The sequence below is a fragment of the Lepidochelys kempii genome, chromosome 5, assembly GCF_965140265.1.
Source record: "Lepidochelys kempii isolate rLepKem1 chromosome 5, rLepKem1.hap2, whole genome shotgun sequence".
In the NCBI taxonomy this organism is placed as follows: Eukaryota; Metazoa; Chordata; order Testudines; family Cheloniidae; genus Lepidochelys; species Lepidochelys kempii.
Genome location: NC_133260.1, coordinates 100,322,287 through 100,340,774, shown reverse-complemented (window position 1 = coordinate 100,340,774; position 18,488 = coordinate 100,322,287). Strand labels below are relative to the sequence as shown.

General features: G+C 44.0%; 2 protein-coding genes across 6 annotated transcripts in view; one reads left to right on the top strand and one right to left on the bottom strand.

The window, feature by feature from the left end:
* ENTREP1 (endosomal transmembrane epsin interactor 1) overlaps positions 1–4,440 on the top strand; it is a 44,107-nt gene extending 39,667 nt beyond the window's left edge. For both annotated transcript variants that reach the window (XM_073345190.1, XM_073345189.1), the window contains one exon: positions 2,967–4,440. In XM_073345190.1, coding sequence (XP_073201291.1) covers positions 2,967–3,170 — 204 coding nt within the window. In that variant the 3' untranslated portion in view covers positions 3,171–4,440. The remainder of the gene's footprint in view (positions 1–2,966) is intronic.
* The window catches only part of APBA1 (amyloid beta precursor protein binding family A member 1), a 97,792-nt gene that overhangs the window by 27,716 nt on the left and 51,588 nt on the right, over positions 1–18,488 (bottom strand). The window contains exon 13 of one of the 4 annotated variants that reach the window (XR_012159081.1): positions 16,821–18,487. The exons of the other annotated variants lie outside the window; for them this stretch is intronic. The gene's annotated coding sequence lies outside the window, so the exon portion shown is untranslated. Of the gene's footprint in view, positions 1–16,820; position 18,488 lie in introns of those variants that run through there. 4 annotated transcript variants of the gene reach the window in all.

The following is an 18,488-nucleotide window of genomic DNA, read 5'->3' as shown; positions in this document are numbered from 1 at the left end:
ATCGTCCTCCTCCTCCCCTCCCCCCCTGAAATTGTGCACATGAATCTGTACTAGTCCAATATCAACAATCAGCACACTTTAGTTTCAAAAGACATGCTGACAAGGCACAATGGAGTCATAACAAAATGTCTAGGAGTCACAATCTCCTGACTCCCTGGCTTCTGCCTCAAGACTATCTTTCTTTTCCTCTATCCTTTATTCTCAGGGAAGAAGCTGTGTGTTGTAACTTCTAGCAGTCAGGCAGAGGATTACTCAAGAAATACATGATATAAAAACCCTACCAGAAGCGACCTCTCTCTGTTATTTATTCAGGGAATCTTGAACCAAATACAAAGTAACCTAGAGGAAAAGCAGACAATGCGGAACACATCCTTATAGTAACAGGAAGAGCACTCAGAAACTTTTCTTATAATTTGATATAATCCACTTACAGGCCAGAGACACTCTCATGAAATGTCTTGGGTACCCTGGAGACACAGAATGTTCAGGCGGGTGGATCTACCGCACAAGTGATTCTTTATTAAAATGGTGGAAAAGTCAATGGTTATAAGAAAAGGAGTACTTGTGGCACCTTAGAGACTAACCAACTATGGTTATAGTTCACACAGGGTTTATGCAACTCTTTGGTTTGCCTGGATTCTTGCCCCCAGCATTTCGCTTTGTGTTTTAGGATCAAAGGAACCGTGTGAGATTTCCCTAGCTTCATGTTGAAGCTGATACATGGCTGATGGTTTCACTCAGAGCCATAACCTTGTCCAAGTTCAAGGAAAGGTTTGAGAAACTCTGCGGAAGTAACCAAAATTGTGAAACTAGGCAGTTTTCTTTACAAAGGTTTCTTGCAGGTTTGGTCTTTACATAAAAATGGGTCTTTCAGACCAGAGCAGCCTTCTCAGAGCTGGTCTGAAGGATAGCTGGTATAGAGTGATAGCTTTTGTAAGAAGGGAAGGCTAGAAATAGGGAAAAATGGGAAATAATCACTCTTGGACCATTACTGATCATTATCTTGCACTTTGGGTGAGCTAATATCAGAAGGACACCTATGTTTAGAAAAAAATGTTGGGGGGAGACCAGGAGTAAAAATGAACTAATCCTGCACACATGCTGTGGGAAGTGGGGAGGAAGATGTTCCCACCCCAGATGGCCCACGCCCCATCAGTGATTGGGCCTATGTACGCTTTTCAATGTAGTACCTGCCATATCATGATATACATTAACGAACTGTGAGCAAGTCTGACATAGAATCAGAACTGGAATGGACCTCGAGAAGTCACCTAGTCGAGTCCCCTGCATTCGAGGCAGGAAAAAGTATTATCTAGACCAGGGGTCGGCAACCTGCGGCACGTGTGCCGATTTTTACTGGCACACTGCTGCCAGCCGGGGTCCTGGCCCCCGCCCCGGCTCAGCCTGCTACCGGCCTGGCTGAATGGAACCCCAGGCCAGCAGTGGGCTGAGCAGTGCCAGCGGCCAGGACCCCAGCTGGCAGGAGCCGGCGGAGGGAGCCCACTGCCAGTCTGCGGTTCTGTCCGCCGATGTAGCGTATTACATTTCTCCCCGCAGGAATGTGCTACTTGCGGAGCACCAGGACGGACAGTCGTAAGTAGTACGCTGTAAGTAGCACATTCCTACGGGGAGAAATTTAATACACTACACCGGGGTAGGGAAGGCTGTGCCTCCCAAACAGCCGGTCCACTTCCCACCCCCTGACTGCCCCCCTCAGAACCCATCCAACCCCCTCCTGCTCCTCGTCCCCTGCCCCCCTCAGAACCCTCCACCCATCCAACCCCCCGCCCCTCCCTCCGCTCCTTGTCTCCTGACTGCCCCCTCCTGGGACCCGAGCCCCCCATCCAAGCCCCCCTGCTTCCTGTCCCGACTTCCCCGACCCCTGACAGGCCCCCTGGGACTGCCACGCCTATCCAACCACCCCGTTCCCCGTCCCCTTACCCTGCCGCTCAGAGCATCAGGACGGGCAGCCATAAGTAGTACACCGTAAGTAACACATTCCTATGGGGAGCAATTTCATACACTCCACCCAGCCCCACTCAGCCCACTGACAGTCTGGAGTTCTCAAAATATGTTCTCTCACCCCTTATCAAAAATTACACTACAATTAGCTTAAAAACTTAAACTCAAAAACTTCGTGTATTACAGTAATCGTTAAAAAATGTATAATGTTAAGAAATACATAGGGTTGATGAAACAAAGTAGTTGTACTTAGGTGCCTGTGCTTAATTTGTGTTTTCGATGATTTACCTTCTAAAAAAATCTTGCATGTCTCGCACCCCCAGAAAGGGCATCTCAGACCCCCAGGGGATGCGTGCACCCCAGGTTAAGAACCACTACACTAAACTGATAAGATCTGCATTTTAATTTAATTTTAAATGAAGCTTCTTAAACGTTTTTAAAACATTGTTTACTTTATATACAACAATAGTTTAGGTACATAATATAGACTCATAAAGAGAGACCTTCTAAAAACATTAAAACGTATTACTGGCATGCAAAACCTTAAATTAGAGTGAATAAATGAAGAATCAGCACACCACTTCTGAAAGGTTGCTGACCCGATCTAGACTATCCCTGACAGGTGTTTGTCCAGCCTGGTCTTAAATATCCCCAATGATGGAGATTCCACAACCTCCCGAGGCAATTTATTCCAGTGCTTAACCACTCTGACAGTTAGGAAGTTTTTCATAATGTCCAACCTAAACCACTCTTGCTTCAATTTAAGCCCATTGCTTCTTGTCCTATCCTCAGAGGTTAAGAAGAACAATTTTCCTCTGTCCTCCTTGTAACAACCTTTTATGTACTTGAAAAGTACATGTGGTTATCCGAGAAATATTAGCGAAAGCTGCAGCTTCCTACCCCCAGGAAGTTGGGCCGGGGTGACTTCAGTAGAATATATTTTAAAAAGCAACAACTGAGAAGCCAAATGAAATGAAGTTTAACTTTTTTCCATTTCTTTGAAGGTTATGACTCCAGCTCAGCCATCAACATCAAGGACACATAAACTCCCGTTTAGAAGACACCCAGGGCTGCTGCACCTGGAGAGCTGTGGAGATCTGAGTACTTTCACTACATCAGAAAACCAGGTAGCAGACAGGAGAACCCAGAGACTAGAGCACGAACGGCCCCATAGTCTCATTGGAGTTGTACGGGAAACTGTGCTCTGATTTGGTCTTGTTGCTTATCTGAGTTCCTGGGTGCGACAAACCAACAGGGCTGGAAAATCATCTCTGACAAGCAGGTTGATGAGACTATCACGAATAAATTTTTTCACGCTTTTGGAACCTGCCCCGGAGACTCTTTGACAAAGTTAATTCTATAAAACTTTTCTCTTTGTTGTTCTGGTTCCCAGCTGGCTTTAAAACAAGGATATCCAGGTGCAATTAGTATATTCCCGGATCATTGTTTTGGCGCACTGTTGTAGTTTTTCAGTTCTTGGAATTGATTCATTCTTGTTACTAAATCACATGTTATACAGTGGATAAAGTTGAATGACTGTACCTTGACTTTTGAGGTAGGCATGGTTATGCATGAATTCATTCATTTTTGTCTTATTGGGGCATATGGGCCAAATTCTAATCTCATGTCTGTATAAAACCATTGAAGTCAATGGAACAGCTCCTCAATTGAGTTCAGCTGAGCTATGTCAATGTATCCCTGCAGTGATACGGCCCTATGGATTTACTCCATACTACAGCTGTGCAAATACTGCAGAACAGTATATACTTTCACAAGTAGCCTTGGTGAAAGTGTTTTGTGCTGCCATCTTGAAAACTCTTTGTGGGCTTGGGTGTCAGTCATTTAGTCAGGGAACTGAAATACTATCCTGGGCTTTTGGTGACCTCAGTCACACAACACAAATAGTGAATTAGGAACAGCAAATACTCAAAGCACAGTGAACAGTTCATGAGCAACCCATGAACTGAAATACACTGGCATCAAATATTTGTCATTCTGAATAATGTACAAATCCATGAGTCGGTCTGTTTGCAGATGAGTGGAAAAAGGCACTAAATTTGTAAAATTGCTGACTACTAATAGTTTGGCAAATTCTATTGCATTTATGCTGGTAACTGAGAACAGAATTTAGCCTCATTTCTGTATTGTAGAAGGATACAGATCGTGATCCAAAGCCCTCTACAGCCACTGGGAGTCTTTTTCCATTGGCTTTAATGGGCTTTGGATCAGGCTCATTGTTTGTAGCATTAAGGCTATTTATAGCAGCTTCCTGTATTGCAGCAAGATACAAGTTGTCCTTTAAGTGAGATGAAATATTCCTGCTGTTAACGCTTTACTTAGGGTAACTATTAAATCACTTTCCTTGGGAAAAACTAAAAGCTGTACACTGTAAGTTCTAATTAAGCTTGATTAGAAGAAGAAAGAGTTGAATCAGTTTATTCTTGCTTGAAGGAAGAGAAATAAACTGTTTAATTTGTATATCTGGAATCAATGTTTTTTGTTTTGTTTACACAGCTTGTTCATGCTAATGTTGATCACTAGCTAGAACCTTCTGCTTGGGGAAAGCAGCTGATGCACTCAGGCAGGTCCCTGCATCCATCTGAAGCTCAGAGCAGGATCAGCATCTACCTTTTTAATAATAATTATCAAGCAGTAAAACTATATCTTCCCACAGCAAAATCGAGGACACAGTCTCAATGGAACAAATTATCCCCACCACACCCCCAACAGCTGTAGAACCAATCAATTATGAGCACCTTGGAAGCAATTGTCTAGTGTCAAAGTCATAATTGTTAGGTCATTAATCACTTAACTTTGCCCCAAGCAGTTCACTTGTAAATGATTAGCATCACTCATAGTGTTTCATAGAGATGTGTATGTACTGGAGCACCTGGGCTTCAAGGGAAATTTCTGATTACCATAAGAGTGCCTTCCAGGAGTAAGGCCTTTGAACCATTTTGAATGGAGTATTTTTTTAATAGGCTCGGTTAGCTTCAGTACTGCAAGGTGACAAGGATTGGTAGCAAGGAAGGAAACACCACAAATGCAGTTTGATAGAAGTGTGGCCTGCTTTATTCAGCCAAAAGAAAATACAATGTAGGTGTGGTGGCAATTAACCTCTCATGGTTTATGGCTTCTTTTTTGTGACTTCCTTGACACATAATAGCTCAGGGGCAATTCTGCCCTCTTATCCCTTCAGGGAGTGGGGAATAGATTGGGAAGTCCTTAACACCTGCACTTTGCATAGCTGGCTGGATGAGAGGGTAGGAGGAGTTGTCTGAAGAGCAGAAATGGAGCCAGAGACTATCTACAAATCTACCACCCAACCCCCTCTGCATAGGAGTGATGGAAGGAAATAGAATTGAAGCTCCAAGGTAGTTTTGACCATCGTGCACTGCAAGCTGAGGAACAACCTGTCCCCCTGAATACTGCAGAACCTCACTGCACCAAACTTTGGACAGGGAGCAGAATTTGGCCACAGGTAAATTCCTGAGGGTAATGACTTACAAGACCAACTGTCCTACGCAGTGACAGCAAATTCACCTGTGGTAGGTCACATGTGCTGTAGCAAAAGCTTTAAAGAAATATGGGAATCATTCAATATCTCTCCCATTTCCCTAACTAAAATATGTTGGTCACGGAGAATAAGCAAAGGTTTTCACCTCATCTGCCAAAGAGAAAGTCATAGCATGATAGCAGTGGAATAGGGGCCTTCTTAGGAGAACAAGGCATTGAACGGGGGAGTTTTGTACGTAACCAGCGTCTGATGTCTTGGGCATAACTGGTTGATGACAAGCAAGTCAAATATCTTCCAGCCAGTTTTGAGAAAGCTGCCCCAAGCTGCGTTTTCATCATCTTACAATGTTTCACACAGCCTAATCCAGAAGAATTAGGCTAGCACTCTACTAGAACGAGAGATTGTCTCAGATTTAATGGCACTTGCTTACTTGGGGCCAGATCAGTCTTGTTGCTCCTGTGTACTCAGGGGCTGAATTAGGATTCCCCACATTAGAGAACCAATCATCTGCAGCTAACGTTCCATATGGGCTGAAGGTTAAAATGTGTGTGTATATGCTAGAGAGGATGCACCTTTAATGCCAAACAGTCACTAGGCCTGCTGCAGACTGACCACTCAAGTGTTTTTCAGAACCTTGCTTAGGTGCTTTTTATTTCCCCCCCCAAACTGACAAGACTATACTTCTCTAACTCACTAGCTTTACTAACATGACCTTCATCATCCATGTTGGAATCCAGTGACAGTTGGAAGTCAGATATCCTCTCCTGGGATTGAAGTTGGAAATATCCATGAATCTTAATAATTTCTACAGCAAATGTAGCTTGAAGGCAGAATGGGAGGCTTTGGGCTGTGTGGCAGGAGTAATTTGTCTTGAAACAAAGCTTGTCAGGTTGCAGTTCTGACACATCCCTTCCCTATAGATCAGTCCCTGGCTACAGTGGCTGGTTAATACTTGGTCATCTTTAATAGCTATAGCAAGGTAGCATGTCTCCCTGAACAGCAGTGTCAGCCTTACACATTATTACATGCCACACCATAATGTGTCAGCCATTGAACAGGAAAGTAAGAGTCTAATCCTGATCTCTGGATTCAGACAACTAAAGTCAGTTACCACACAGTTAAACTGGTGCAGCTGGGAGCAGGGTTTCGCTCTGCTACAGCAGTCACCAGTACCGTTACCATGGCACTGGGCCCAGAGTCAGAAGGGGCCCCGGCCAGCCCTATCTCCCGGCCGGCTGAGCAAGCCAGGAAAGCTGCCCCAACCCCTGCTCTGCCCCAGCCCCACCCCTTTCCCTGCAAACACCCTCCCCTGAGCTACGCGTCCCGGGGGCCTGCCTTGCACTCACCAGCCTGCTCCACTCAGCCGGCTCCTAGCTGGGAGCCAGGAATCATAGAATATCAGGGTTGGAAGGGACCTCAGGAGGTCATCTAGTCCAACCCCCTGCTCAAAGCAGAACCAATCCCCAATTAAATCATCCCAGCCAGGGCTTTGTCAAGCCTGACCTTAAAAACTTGTAAGGAAGGAGATTCTACCACCTCCCTAGGTAACACATTCCAGTGTTTCACCATCCTCCTAGTGAAAAAGTTTTTCCTAATATCCAACCTAAACCTCCCCCACTGCAACTTGAGACCATTACTCCTTGTCCTGTCCTCTTCTACGACTGAGAATAGTCTAGAACCATCCTCTCTGGAACCACCTCTCAGGTAGTTGAAAGCAGCTATCAAATCCCCCCTCATTCTTCTATTCTGCAGACTAAACAATCCCAGTTCCCTCAGCCTCTCCTCATAAGTCATGTGTTCCAGACCCCTAATCATTTTTGTTGCCCTTCATTGGACTCTTTCCAATTTATCCACATCCTTCTTGTAGTGTGGGGCCCAAAACTGGGCACAGTACTCCAGATGAGGCCTCACCAATGTCGAATAGAGGGGGACGATCACGTCCCTCGATCTGCTCGCTATGCCCCTACTTATACATCCCAAAATGCCAGTGGCCTTCTTGGCAGCAAGGGCACACTGCTGACTCATATCCAGCTTCTCGTCCACTGTCACCCCTAGGTCCTTTTCCGCAGAACTGCTGCCTAGCCATTCAGTCCCTAGTCTGTAGCTGTGCATTGGGTTCTTCCGTCCTAAGTGCAGGACCCTGCACTTATCCTTATTGAACCTCATCAGATTTCTTTTGGTCCAAACCTCCAATTTGTCTAGGTCCCTCTGTATCCTATCCCTGCCCTCCAGCGTATCTACCACTCCTCCCAGTTTAGTATCATCCGCAAATTTGCTGAGAGTGCAATCCACACCATCCTCCAGATCATTTATGAAGATATTGAACAAAACCGGCCCCAGGACCGACCCCTGGGGCACTCCCCTTGACACCGGCTGCCAACTAGACATGGAGTCATTGATCACTACCCGTTGAGCCCGACAATCTAGCCAACTTTCTACCCACCTTATAGTGCATTCATCCAGCCCATACTTCTTTAACTTGCTGACAAGAATACTGTGGGAGACCGTGTCAAAAGCTTTGCTAAAGTCAAGAAACAATACATCCACTGCTTTCCCTTCATCCACAGAACCAGTAATCTCATCATAGAAGGCGATTAGATTAGTCAGGCATGACCTTCCCTTGGTGAATCCATGCTGACTGTTCTTGATCACTTTCCTCTCATGTAAGTGCTTCAGGATTGATTCTTTGAGGACCTGCTCCATGATTTTTCCGGGGACTGAGGTGAGGCTGACTGGCGTGTAGTTCCCAGGATGTGTTCCCAGGAACACAGCAGAGCAGAGCAGGCTGGGGCCAGGTCACTCCATTTCCCGCCACCCAGTCCTGAAATCACCGGACACCAGGAAGTGAAGCCATGGGATGGGGAAGAGAAGTGGGCAGGGGAAGGGTCATGGGATGGGGAAAAGAAGGAGCTAGGGGAACCAGGAGCCCAGCATATGACATCCCCTTGGCAAAAGCTGGGGCTCCTGTTAAGCAGGCCCATCGAACCCTCACCCTGACAAGCCCCACCTCCCCTGCATCTGTACCACCCCGTTGAGCTCCCCCAGACACCCTTCCCACTGAACCCCTGCACCTGGACCCCCCACCCAAATGAACCTGAGCCCCAAACAACTTCACCTGGATCCCATGCAGTGTCCCATTGCCCCTGGAACCCCCACAATGAGCTTCTGTGCATCCAGATCTCCCAGGGAGCCACCCGCACCCAGCTTACCCCACCTTAAGTCCCTCTGCACTTGGATCCTGCTGCCGAGCTGAGCCTGCTCACCCGGGGGGTGGTTAGGGGCGGGGGTCCCAGAAGGGGGCAGTCGGAGGACAAGGAGCAGGGGGGGTTGGATGGGGGTGGAGTCCCGGGGGGCACGGTTTGGGGGGATGGGGTCCCGGGAGGGAGCAGTCAGGGGACAAGGAGAGGGAGGGTTCTGAGGGGGGCAGTCAGGGGGTGGGAAGTGGGAGGGGTTGGATGGGGGGCAGGGGCCAGGCTGTTTGGGGAGGCACAGCCTCCCCTACCCAGCCCTCCATATAGTTTTGCACCCCAGTGTGGCCCTTGGGCCAAAAAGTTTGCCCACCCCTGGCCTAGACCAAACAAATTAGTCCAGTGTTGCCAACTCTCATGATTTTGTCATGAGTCTCATGATACTTATTGTTTTCCTTAAAGCTCCAGCTCCTGGAGTCAAGTGGATATGCTGATTTCAGCCTTCATTCTTAAAGAAAAATTAAGTTTCTAGCCCTCGTGGCTGTAGAGAAAGCTTCAAAGTGTGACCCCCACGCACCCTAAAGACTCAAAAAGCAGATAGCAAATAAACACCAAATTATTATTTTTACATAATTTCATGATTTTAAAGCCAATCTCATGATTTTTAAACATTTAGGGTTGGCAATACTATAATACGCAACCTATATTATTATTATTTCCATTATGGTAGCACCTAGGCACCCCATTAAATGGTGGGGCCCCTTTGCGCTAGGTGCTGTACCAACATTAAAAAGGTAATTCGTCATCTCTCAGTTATAGACTTCAAACAAAAGACTTGACAGTCCATCGCAAAGTTGATTTGGGTTTAGAATGTTCCCCTCTAGCAGCATCTATGGTACCCTGTGTCTCCGCCAGCCCATAAGGCATTAGAATGAATACAGAAATTGGAGCCTGCAATCCTTTCCTTTTTCCTAGATTTGCTTACATGGAGTCTCACACAGATCTAAGCCAGCAGGTATTCCATCTGCACAACAGCGAACATTCTTAGAACTTATTTACGTTCAATATCCTTTGCAAATATTAGCTAAAAGTTACTCACCTACCCTTGTCTCAGGGGTGTTCTGAATTATCTGCATTTTCCAAATGGGGAAACAGGCAGGGAAGTTAAGTGTCTTACCCAAACCTAGAGAGGGAGTCAGTATCTGAGTTGGAATTGGATACCAGAAGTTCCTGTTTCACAATCCCATGGGCAAAACACTGAAAGATGCCAATCACAGTAGTTTAGCTAGGCTATGTCAAAGTCCACTGAAGTTAATGGTAAGGAATTCCCAGGATTCTTCCACTAAATAATCAGTACCACGTCTTTTCCTCAAATCCTTTGACTACATCCCAAATAGCCACAATTTTTCAACTATAGTTGCCAGCAGTTTAGTAAAGTTCATTTCCTAATTCTCTTTAGTCAGACACCTCCTTATCTGCTTTTAATCAACAACCACATTGATTAAGCTTTAATTCCTAATTCTCCACTAGACCCTTTTTTCTCCATTTTGGTTGAAAAAGACAGATTTTTTTTAAAAAGGAAAAACCAAAGATTGCACTTCCCCAGAACAATCAATACATATTAAAGCCACCAGATAGCAGAAATCCTACTAAAACAGTGTACACAATTTATTATCAGGGAGAAGAGACTCACTTTTCCAAACTCTCTCTAGCACATTGTTCTGTCCAACATTTATAGATAAATCCTAAAATGGAAGGTCATGAAACTGTAAGAATAGGTTTATTGAAGACCGACCAGATGATGTAGCATGTTAAGAGAAGGTGGAAAAGAGGTGAGCTACAGCTAGAGAGAATAAAGAGTCAAAGGGACACTTGAGATAAGAAGGCTGGATCAGCTGCTTGTTTCTCTTTCTCAGGTTTCAGATGTGACATTCATTTAACTACCTTTGCAGAAATTCTAAAATACTCATGGATTTCAAGAGCTCCAAACTGTCCAACAGCTAACTTCAATCATACAGTTCTGCCCCATCATTAGCTGCCAGATGAAGTACTAAGTGAAGAGAGATCAATGTTTATCACCTTAGATTTTTTGTATCCTATCTTTACTACTGCATATGGGCCAAGAGGAGGAAACAGTGCAACTGTTGGCATAGAGAAAAACTTCAAGAAGAGATTAGTAGGTTTTTGGGTTTTTTAAAACTTTTTCCAGGCGAGGGTTATACAAACCTTGCATATGCTGAACTTCATTTTATGAGTCTGATCTGAATCTGCCAATGCCGCCTTGCTTTAAACTCTCCCAGACCAGGCTTCTGTAACCACAGTTAATAGCTCTTTTGAGTTTAAGAAAGTTAACCTCATACACACATTTTTCTTATAGTCTGGCTGAAGCTACAGATGGGCCTCTCTGTGACCACAAGGGGGCATTCATTGAAGTGGTCAAATCAGTGCCCTTTTCAGAATTGGAGCAGTTTTCCTCAACATTTCTGCAAAATCAAAATGAAAAACAAAAACAAAAACAAAAAACCCCCAAAACCAACCAAACAAAAACTACAATCCCCCTTCTCAGCCTCCCAATAAAATAAAGCAGCAGTTGGAAAAATGGGCATTTATTTGGGTGAGGGTGTAATTGGATGCTATATTTACACAGAAACGTTTCAGCTATTCAAGTGGGTATGGTCTCCTCTCCTCCTCCTTCCACCTGAGGGGGACGGAGAGATCTAGAATGCCCCTTCTCCCCAGATTTTCCCACTCCCATAGGAAGGAGCAGAAAATCCTGTCAGCACTGACCCACCTCTGCACTCCACACACAGAGTGAGAATAAATGCAAAGGAGGCGATGATCTCCTCGGCTTCTCCCCTTAGCTGGCGAGGCAGAGGCATTTGTCTCAGTTCCTTAGATGTGAAGGGGGAGTAACAAAATGCCCTTCCCCCAAGGACTGAAGTGGAGGGAATACAAGGAACATGGCGAGACAAGGAAAAGAGCAACAATAAAAGGGGAGGGGAGAAAAAGAGAGGAAAAGTGGAGAAAGGCCAAGGAAGGGTACAGCTAGGCAGGGATCAGGGAGTATTGGAATGAGAAAGAAGATGGGAACTGGCAGAAAAACCACACAAAATTAACGTTCAGCCACTCGCCTGAGCCATGTGTAACATACCTCACCTGAGCTAGTAACAGCCGGACCTGGCTGTGCATTAAGGTATATTAAAGAGAACACATCTCTTGTATGACAGAGGACCTGTAGTCAGGCCAAATGTGGTGCAAACTCTGACCTGCTAGTAGCAGCCCTGCAACCTACTGTGGACCAGGCATGCATGACGTGGTCAGAAAAAACTGTAGTCTAATGCAACTGTACACTACAGAAAAGCAATGGAACCAAGGGAAACAAAGGGTGTTGAATACTGAGAAAGATTCCCCCAGTTACCCTAGGCAGTAAGGAAAAAAGGGCTAAAGAGCCACTAAGGAGCTAACTGTGGCTACACAAATATTAAAAACAGACTACAAAGAATTGTTCTCTTTAGCCCACACACTCCTGCAGCATCGTGACTGCAAGATGCATCACCCCTGGGAATTATACCAGCATGTTAGGGTAATCCTGCTGTTTTGATGGACCCCATTTGGGCTTCAGTTAGGGTCTGCTCCTGCAGTCAGTTTGTCCTATTGAGTTCAGTAAGAGCAGGCCCTTATCGCACCATGGCAGATGCCTCCCAGAAGTTCTGTTGGGGCAAGGGGAAGTGGGGGTGGGCTTCTGACATCTTCATGGTTGCCTCTGACCAAGCATAACAGACTACTTCACTTTACTGAGTGAACCCTGACAATGTACTCAGCCCGGTACAAGAAACAAACAGAGACAGCCCCTGTCCTGTGAGGAGAATGCAAAATGTCAGTACAACTTACATTTACATTTTACGCCCTTGCACCCCTTAGCTTGGGTTGTTGCTACCTAAACAGCCAGTTCCGCAATGCAGCAGCTAGTGGCCAAAAGGTGAAAGCTGCAAGCTAGGCTGTCTATTGCAGCCTTTGCTGCACAAGACCAACCTTGCCATAGCACTTTCGAGAGTCCTTAGTGCTACACTAGCCAGACGACATATGGCTCATTCCCTACGTGCACAAAAGCATCCCAGCACAATTCAGCTTACATGGTAAGGACTAATGTGATTAGCACTAGAAAGAGAGAGAACTGAAGTTAAATTCAGAGAGCCCAGGGTAATAACATATTTTTAATAGCTTTAAAACATCCCAGTGCAAGACAGGAGGAGAACATAAGAGTTTTGGTGCTGAAGTAAATAAAAAAAACCTACCCAAAATATTCTTGTTATGACAAAAGATCTTTCATGTATCAGTGTTGCAGCTCAGAAAGGGAGACGGTGTGCTGCAGGAAGTAGTGCAGAGGACTGGGAGTCAGGGGATTCTACTACTAACTCTCTGTGTGACCTTGGGTAAATTGCTTCACCTCTCTCTCCTGCAATTTCCCCATCTGCAGCAAGGTGCTCAAATATGAGTATTCCAATGATGAGTACAGCATAAAGGTTATTGCAGAGACAGAACAGAAATAGTAGGACAAATCATTCATGCATAGTTTGGCAGAGTCTGAGAGGAAGCATTTTTATAGACATTGGGTTTCACTATTCCAAATGAGGAATTTGGGAGATATGGGTGGTTCCCAGAAAAGGAGTTGTATTAGGTTGTCAATGAAGCTGACTGAGACAGGGGTGTCCACAAAAGACAGAGGAACTGATTTTTCCCATTTGCAGTGAAAGTATAGTATAGAGGCACAAGAGTTAGGGCTGAATTGAGTTTTACACTTAGAGCAGCACTGAAACTGTTTATACCTTTCATACATAACAATGTATCTTCCCCCAAGTGTACGGCACTTGCAGTCTGCGCATTGAGTGAATTTTCTAAGAATTTACAAGTATAGTTGTTAATGAGTTAAAATGGGCCCTTTTATCTCCTATCAGCCTAGACCAGTGGTTCTCAAAACTTTTTTTTTTTTTCGCAGATCACTTGAAAATTGCTGAGGGTCTCAGCGGCCCACTTAATGATCTTTCCAAATGTGGTTTGTACCATTAGCTATTGTAAAGCGCTTTGGATAAAAGTACTATATAAAAACCCCAATAATAATAAACTTTTTTTGTTCTACAAATAAAAGCACACAACTCCTATTTTAATATCAGTAGTCTTACCTTTCTAATGCGATGGATGTGCCCTCTCCCCCCTGCTGCGGCAGCCCCCGAGCTGGAACTGGGAACGAAGGGGGTCTCTCCCTCACTCCCCTGCAGCAGCAGCCCCCGAGCTGGGGCTGGGAAGGAGGGGGGGTCTCTCCCCCACCACAGCAGCCACAGAGCTGAGGCTGGGAAGGAGGGCCATCTCTCCCCAGCAGCTGCAGCCCTGGAGCTAGGGAAACACGCCTCTTTCTCTGGCTGCCGCAGCCCTGCACATCCCAAATTCCCCCACCCCCTCTTCTCACCCCACTGCCCCCTCCCACCTGCCCCCTATTCTTCCCAAGGCCACTACCTCACCTTACATGTGCATCTTCTCCAGGGTCCAGGCACTTAATTAGTGGAGCCACGCCTGCGCGGCTCCACTAGTTAGGTGGGTGGCCCTTCATTCTCTCATGTGCGGCCACCCAGGGACACACCTTAGAGGAAACTATCCGCAGACCACCTGAATGGAGCTCGTGGACCACTGGTGGTCCGCGGACCACACTTCGAGAACCTCTGGCCTAGGGCATTGCCATCTTCCCTGAGGGCAGCCCACAGCCTAAGTTCAATTGAGAATAAGAAATCGTGGCCATTTTGAAAGAGGGCAGTTCTTTTTGAGTTTCTCTGAAAGAAGAGATTTTATGTGGAATAAGAAAAATTCTAAAGTGTCTTTAAAAATCAACATTACTCTGGGAGTATGAACACTAAAACAGATTAATCATACAGTTATTGCAATTGCGTCACTATAACGGCGTCAAGGGTCTTGGGTGCCTAACTGTGCATTTCTATACCTTACATGTTTACGTTTCTTTTAAGTTTAACTTTAACTCTGAATTTCTGGGTTTATAACGCTTGTGTTTGGGATAATGACAGCAGGTCTGGAATGTATTTTTCCCTAAATTACTGAAATATACTCTCAACCTCAATCCAGTTTTATACCTTTTGCCTTTGAATAAAAGAGATTTTTTTATATGGGACTGTTGCTAGTGGAAATGGAATTTGGATGGCATGCAACTAAAAAAGTAACAACACAAAGATGCCTGCAAAGGACGTAAAAGGTGCAAGATCCAAGTTTTTCCATCAGAAAATTAATAAAAAGATTAGAGAAAGCTACAGAAGTTCCAAAACCTGGCAACAACTCACCTGATGAGTTTCAGAGCAGCACTGATGGTTATAAATGCTGGACATTGTAAGGAGGCTTGAATACAATGGCTCTAGTAGATGGCTCTTGGCTTCAGAATAACAAAAACCTCAGTGAAGTAGAATACTATGTGAAATGAGATCATTTCAATCTGTCCTTCAGTCCATGAGAAGTAAATACTCTTACCGGGAACATTGGCTGTCCAATTCTTTGGTTTCTTAGGAAGCACTGTCTTTCTCCAGAAGAGTCAGACAGCTTCATGGATAATCTCTTTATACATAATCCTATTTGCGGCAGAACAATCTTATCAGTAGCCCACTCTGCAGTCAACAAAAATTCCTTGGATCCCTCACATGAATGGCTCTCAGCTGCACATAAATAGATGATGACCTAATAAAGTTGCTGGTCTCTCCTGAAATCAATGAAGTCTGTTTTCTACAGCCCTTGCAGTATCTCAAAAGGAACAAGTACTATCTGCAGAGGATGCCTATCCACAAACAAGTCAAGCGGCCTGCACGCCTACTTGTGTCAGGTTTAAAAGTGAAATGTATTCCTAACTCTGTAAACTGGCCCTTTGCAACTCGTATGTAAAAATCATGAGATATCATACTAGCAAGTTAATGAGGTTTAGGAATAGTAAATAACACTGTGAGCTTTCAATTTTACAACTTAAAGAAAATGTTCCTTCGCTTCCAGTAACAAAATATGTATAGTCACAAACCAAAAAAATCTTTATTATGATGGATTTAAGTTTGTAAATATCAATGTTTTTAAAAAAGGGATTCATGCATCCGATGAAGTGAGCTGTAGCTCACGAAAGCTTATGCTCAAATAAATTTGTTAGTCTCTAAGGTGCCACAAGCCCTCCTTTTCTTTTTGTGGATACAGACTAACACGGCTGCTACTCTGAAACCTGTCATTAGAAAGTTGTAATTTGACTAAATATAGCCTGGAAGTATGCCATGTCTTAGCTCTGTTCTTTTGTCACACCCATCCTCCTTTTACTGGTGGGAGATTACTCTTGCTCCAATTGTCACACAAAAGAAAAGTAAATGTTCCCCCCCTTGCATATGTGAACTAAAATACTATTGGTTTTTGTTATACGATATAACCAGCAGGCTCCCTTCCGTCCTATATCAGGTACAGTGGTATCTCAGGCTCATCTAGATTGTTGCAAGGTATTGGAATGTCTGTCACCTGTGTCGGATGTACATAGTAAAAACTGACTGCTAGCTTGGGTGAGGCCTCTGGCCACAGCAGAGAGGGTGAATAAGATAAAGAGTGGGATCTCCAGTCCACAGAGTAGTGGACGGGGGAAGAAATCTTCTGTGGCCCATATGAGGAGGGTAACGTGAGGTGTTGTGGTCTATATCCAATACAGGTAAAGGCAAGGTTAGACTTTCACATTAACATTAGTGAATCAATGTCTGAAGTTGCAAAGTCAATTTTTCTTCTACAGTCTCTCTGGTGTATAATACTTCTGCAGATTCAAGTTCTCATTAGAATTTGTTACCCACAAAAAGTTCTTTGAAGACTTAGGGCTTGTCTACATTTAAAATGCTACAGCGGCACAGATGTGTCACTGTAGCTCTTCAGTGTAGACACTACCTGTGCTGACTGGATTCTCCTGTCATCAGCATGGGTAATCCACCTTCCATCGAACTAGTGTTGTCTACACAGGGATTTAGGTCACCTTAACTACACTGCTCAGGGGTGGGGCTCAAGCACTCCCCCCAAAAATATTCATTCAATATTGGTGATCACATCAGCAAACTCTCAGACCTGCCCAATTTGTTTTTGTTTTTTATTGTTGCAAATCTTACCGACAGTAGCGCTCCATTAAATAAAGGAATGTAGCACAGTAAATACATCACAACAAAACAGCTGGCTAAAAAAAAAAAAAAAAAAAAAATCAATCAAACCACTGGAACTGCGTTACAGACAGAGGGTCAGAGACCTGTGACAAAAAAAGTCAGAGGAATTACATTCAATAGATGTGCAGTATCAACATTCCAGGCTCACATATATTTATATATATATTTATATTTATATATAGAGATCAAGTTTAGTGTTTACAAAGAACAATATTGTTACAAATACAATACTATACTTTTCCCAACGCTTTACAATAATTTCTATTCACCCTCTTTACAGAACAATAGTAAAACTTCATATTCTAAGTACTGTGCTAAATATATACAAGAAATCTCACCCACACCATCTTCATAAACAGATTTAATTTAGAAAATTAAAAAAAAAATCTGCATTCAAGAAATACAAACCAAGCCTTAAATTATAAACAGATTCAAACGAGTAAGTGTGAAACCTACCAATAAAAAAATAAAAGGACATTTCATCCTTAATGTAAACACTGAAAAGTTAGTAATATTGTACTAAACAGTGAAGGGACAGCTTTGCAGGACCTTCATGGAAGAGAAGGAATGTAAAATGGTAGGTTATTCCTTTCAACCCATGGACAGTTTCACTCACCTAAAATACTAACATAAACAGCTGGTCTAACATCTTTTAAACATCAGTGGAAAAAACAACAGACTACAGAGGTGTCAACTCTCCCTTTTGAGTTCACTGTATTTCTGAAACTCGCTTTCCCTTTCCAGACTAAGCTCCTGGGGCTGTTTACATTAGGAGCGCATACTCTGTCTGTCTGTCCGTCCGTCCCTGTTCAGAAATCACAATGCATCTGTTGTAATAGAACAATTCACATTCTCCGTGAGGCCCCAATCCGGCACTCACATGTGCAGTCCCAATGAAGTCAATGTGTCATTCAGGTGCCTAAAGTTAAGCACACATGCGTTTGCAGGATAGGGCCCTTAGTTTCTAAGGATCAGTCATTGTTACAGCCCTATAGTCATTTGCATACTGAGGGCTTGGTCCATCTTACACTGAAGTCGATGGAAAGATTCCTCAATGGGAGTTGACTAGAGCCACAAAAGCAGAAAATTAATATGGGAGTTAAAGTTGGGAACCAGCATTGTGGTAAGTATGTCTGCAAGAGTAGCTTTCCACACAGGTAATTTATGGAAAGGCTGCACTGTATATAATCTTCTAAATGACACGTGGTATATATCATATTTACATATATTACTATACATATGGGAAGTTATGAAAAAAATTGTTCCTATGACCTTTATAAACCAGATGCCTGACAATAAAAACTCTACTCACAAGTAATTCACAATCTATTTGCATCTGTCTGATGGCAGAGTAAATACTAATCTGGATTAACACCACCATGCCCTTGTAAAGTTTGTTATTCCACAGATTGGGATTTGATTACCTAACAACAAGAACTGCTGTATGTCAAATAATTGTACAGTACTCATATTCATTTACTACAACAGCTTACTCACCATTCCACTATCTCCCTCAAATAGTTCCAGTATTTGCTGCCAGTTGAAATAAAAAGTTTATCTTCTTTCTCTCCGCTCAGTCCATTGTTTTTGAAGGGAAAATTGGGCCCC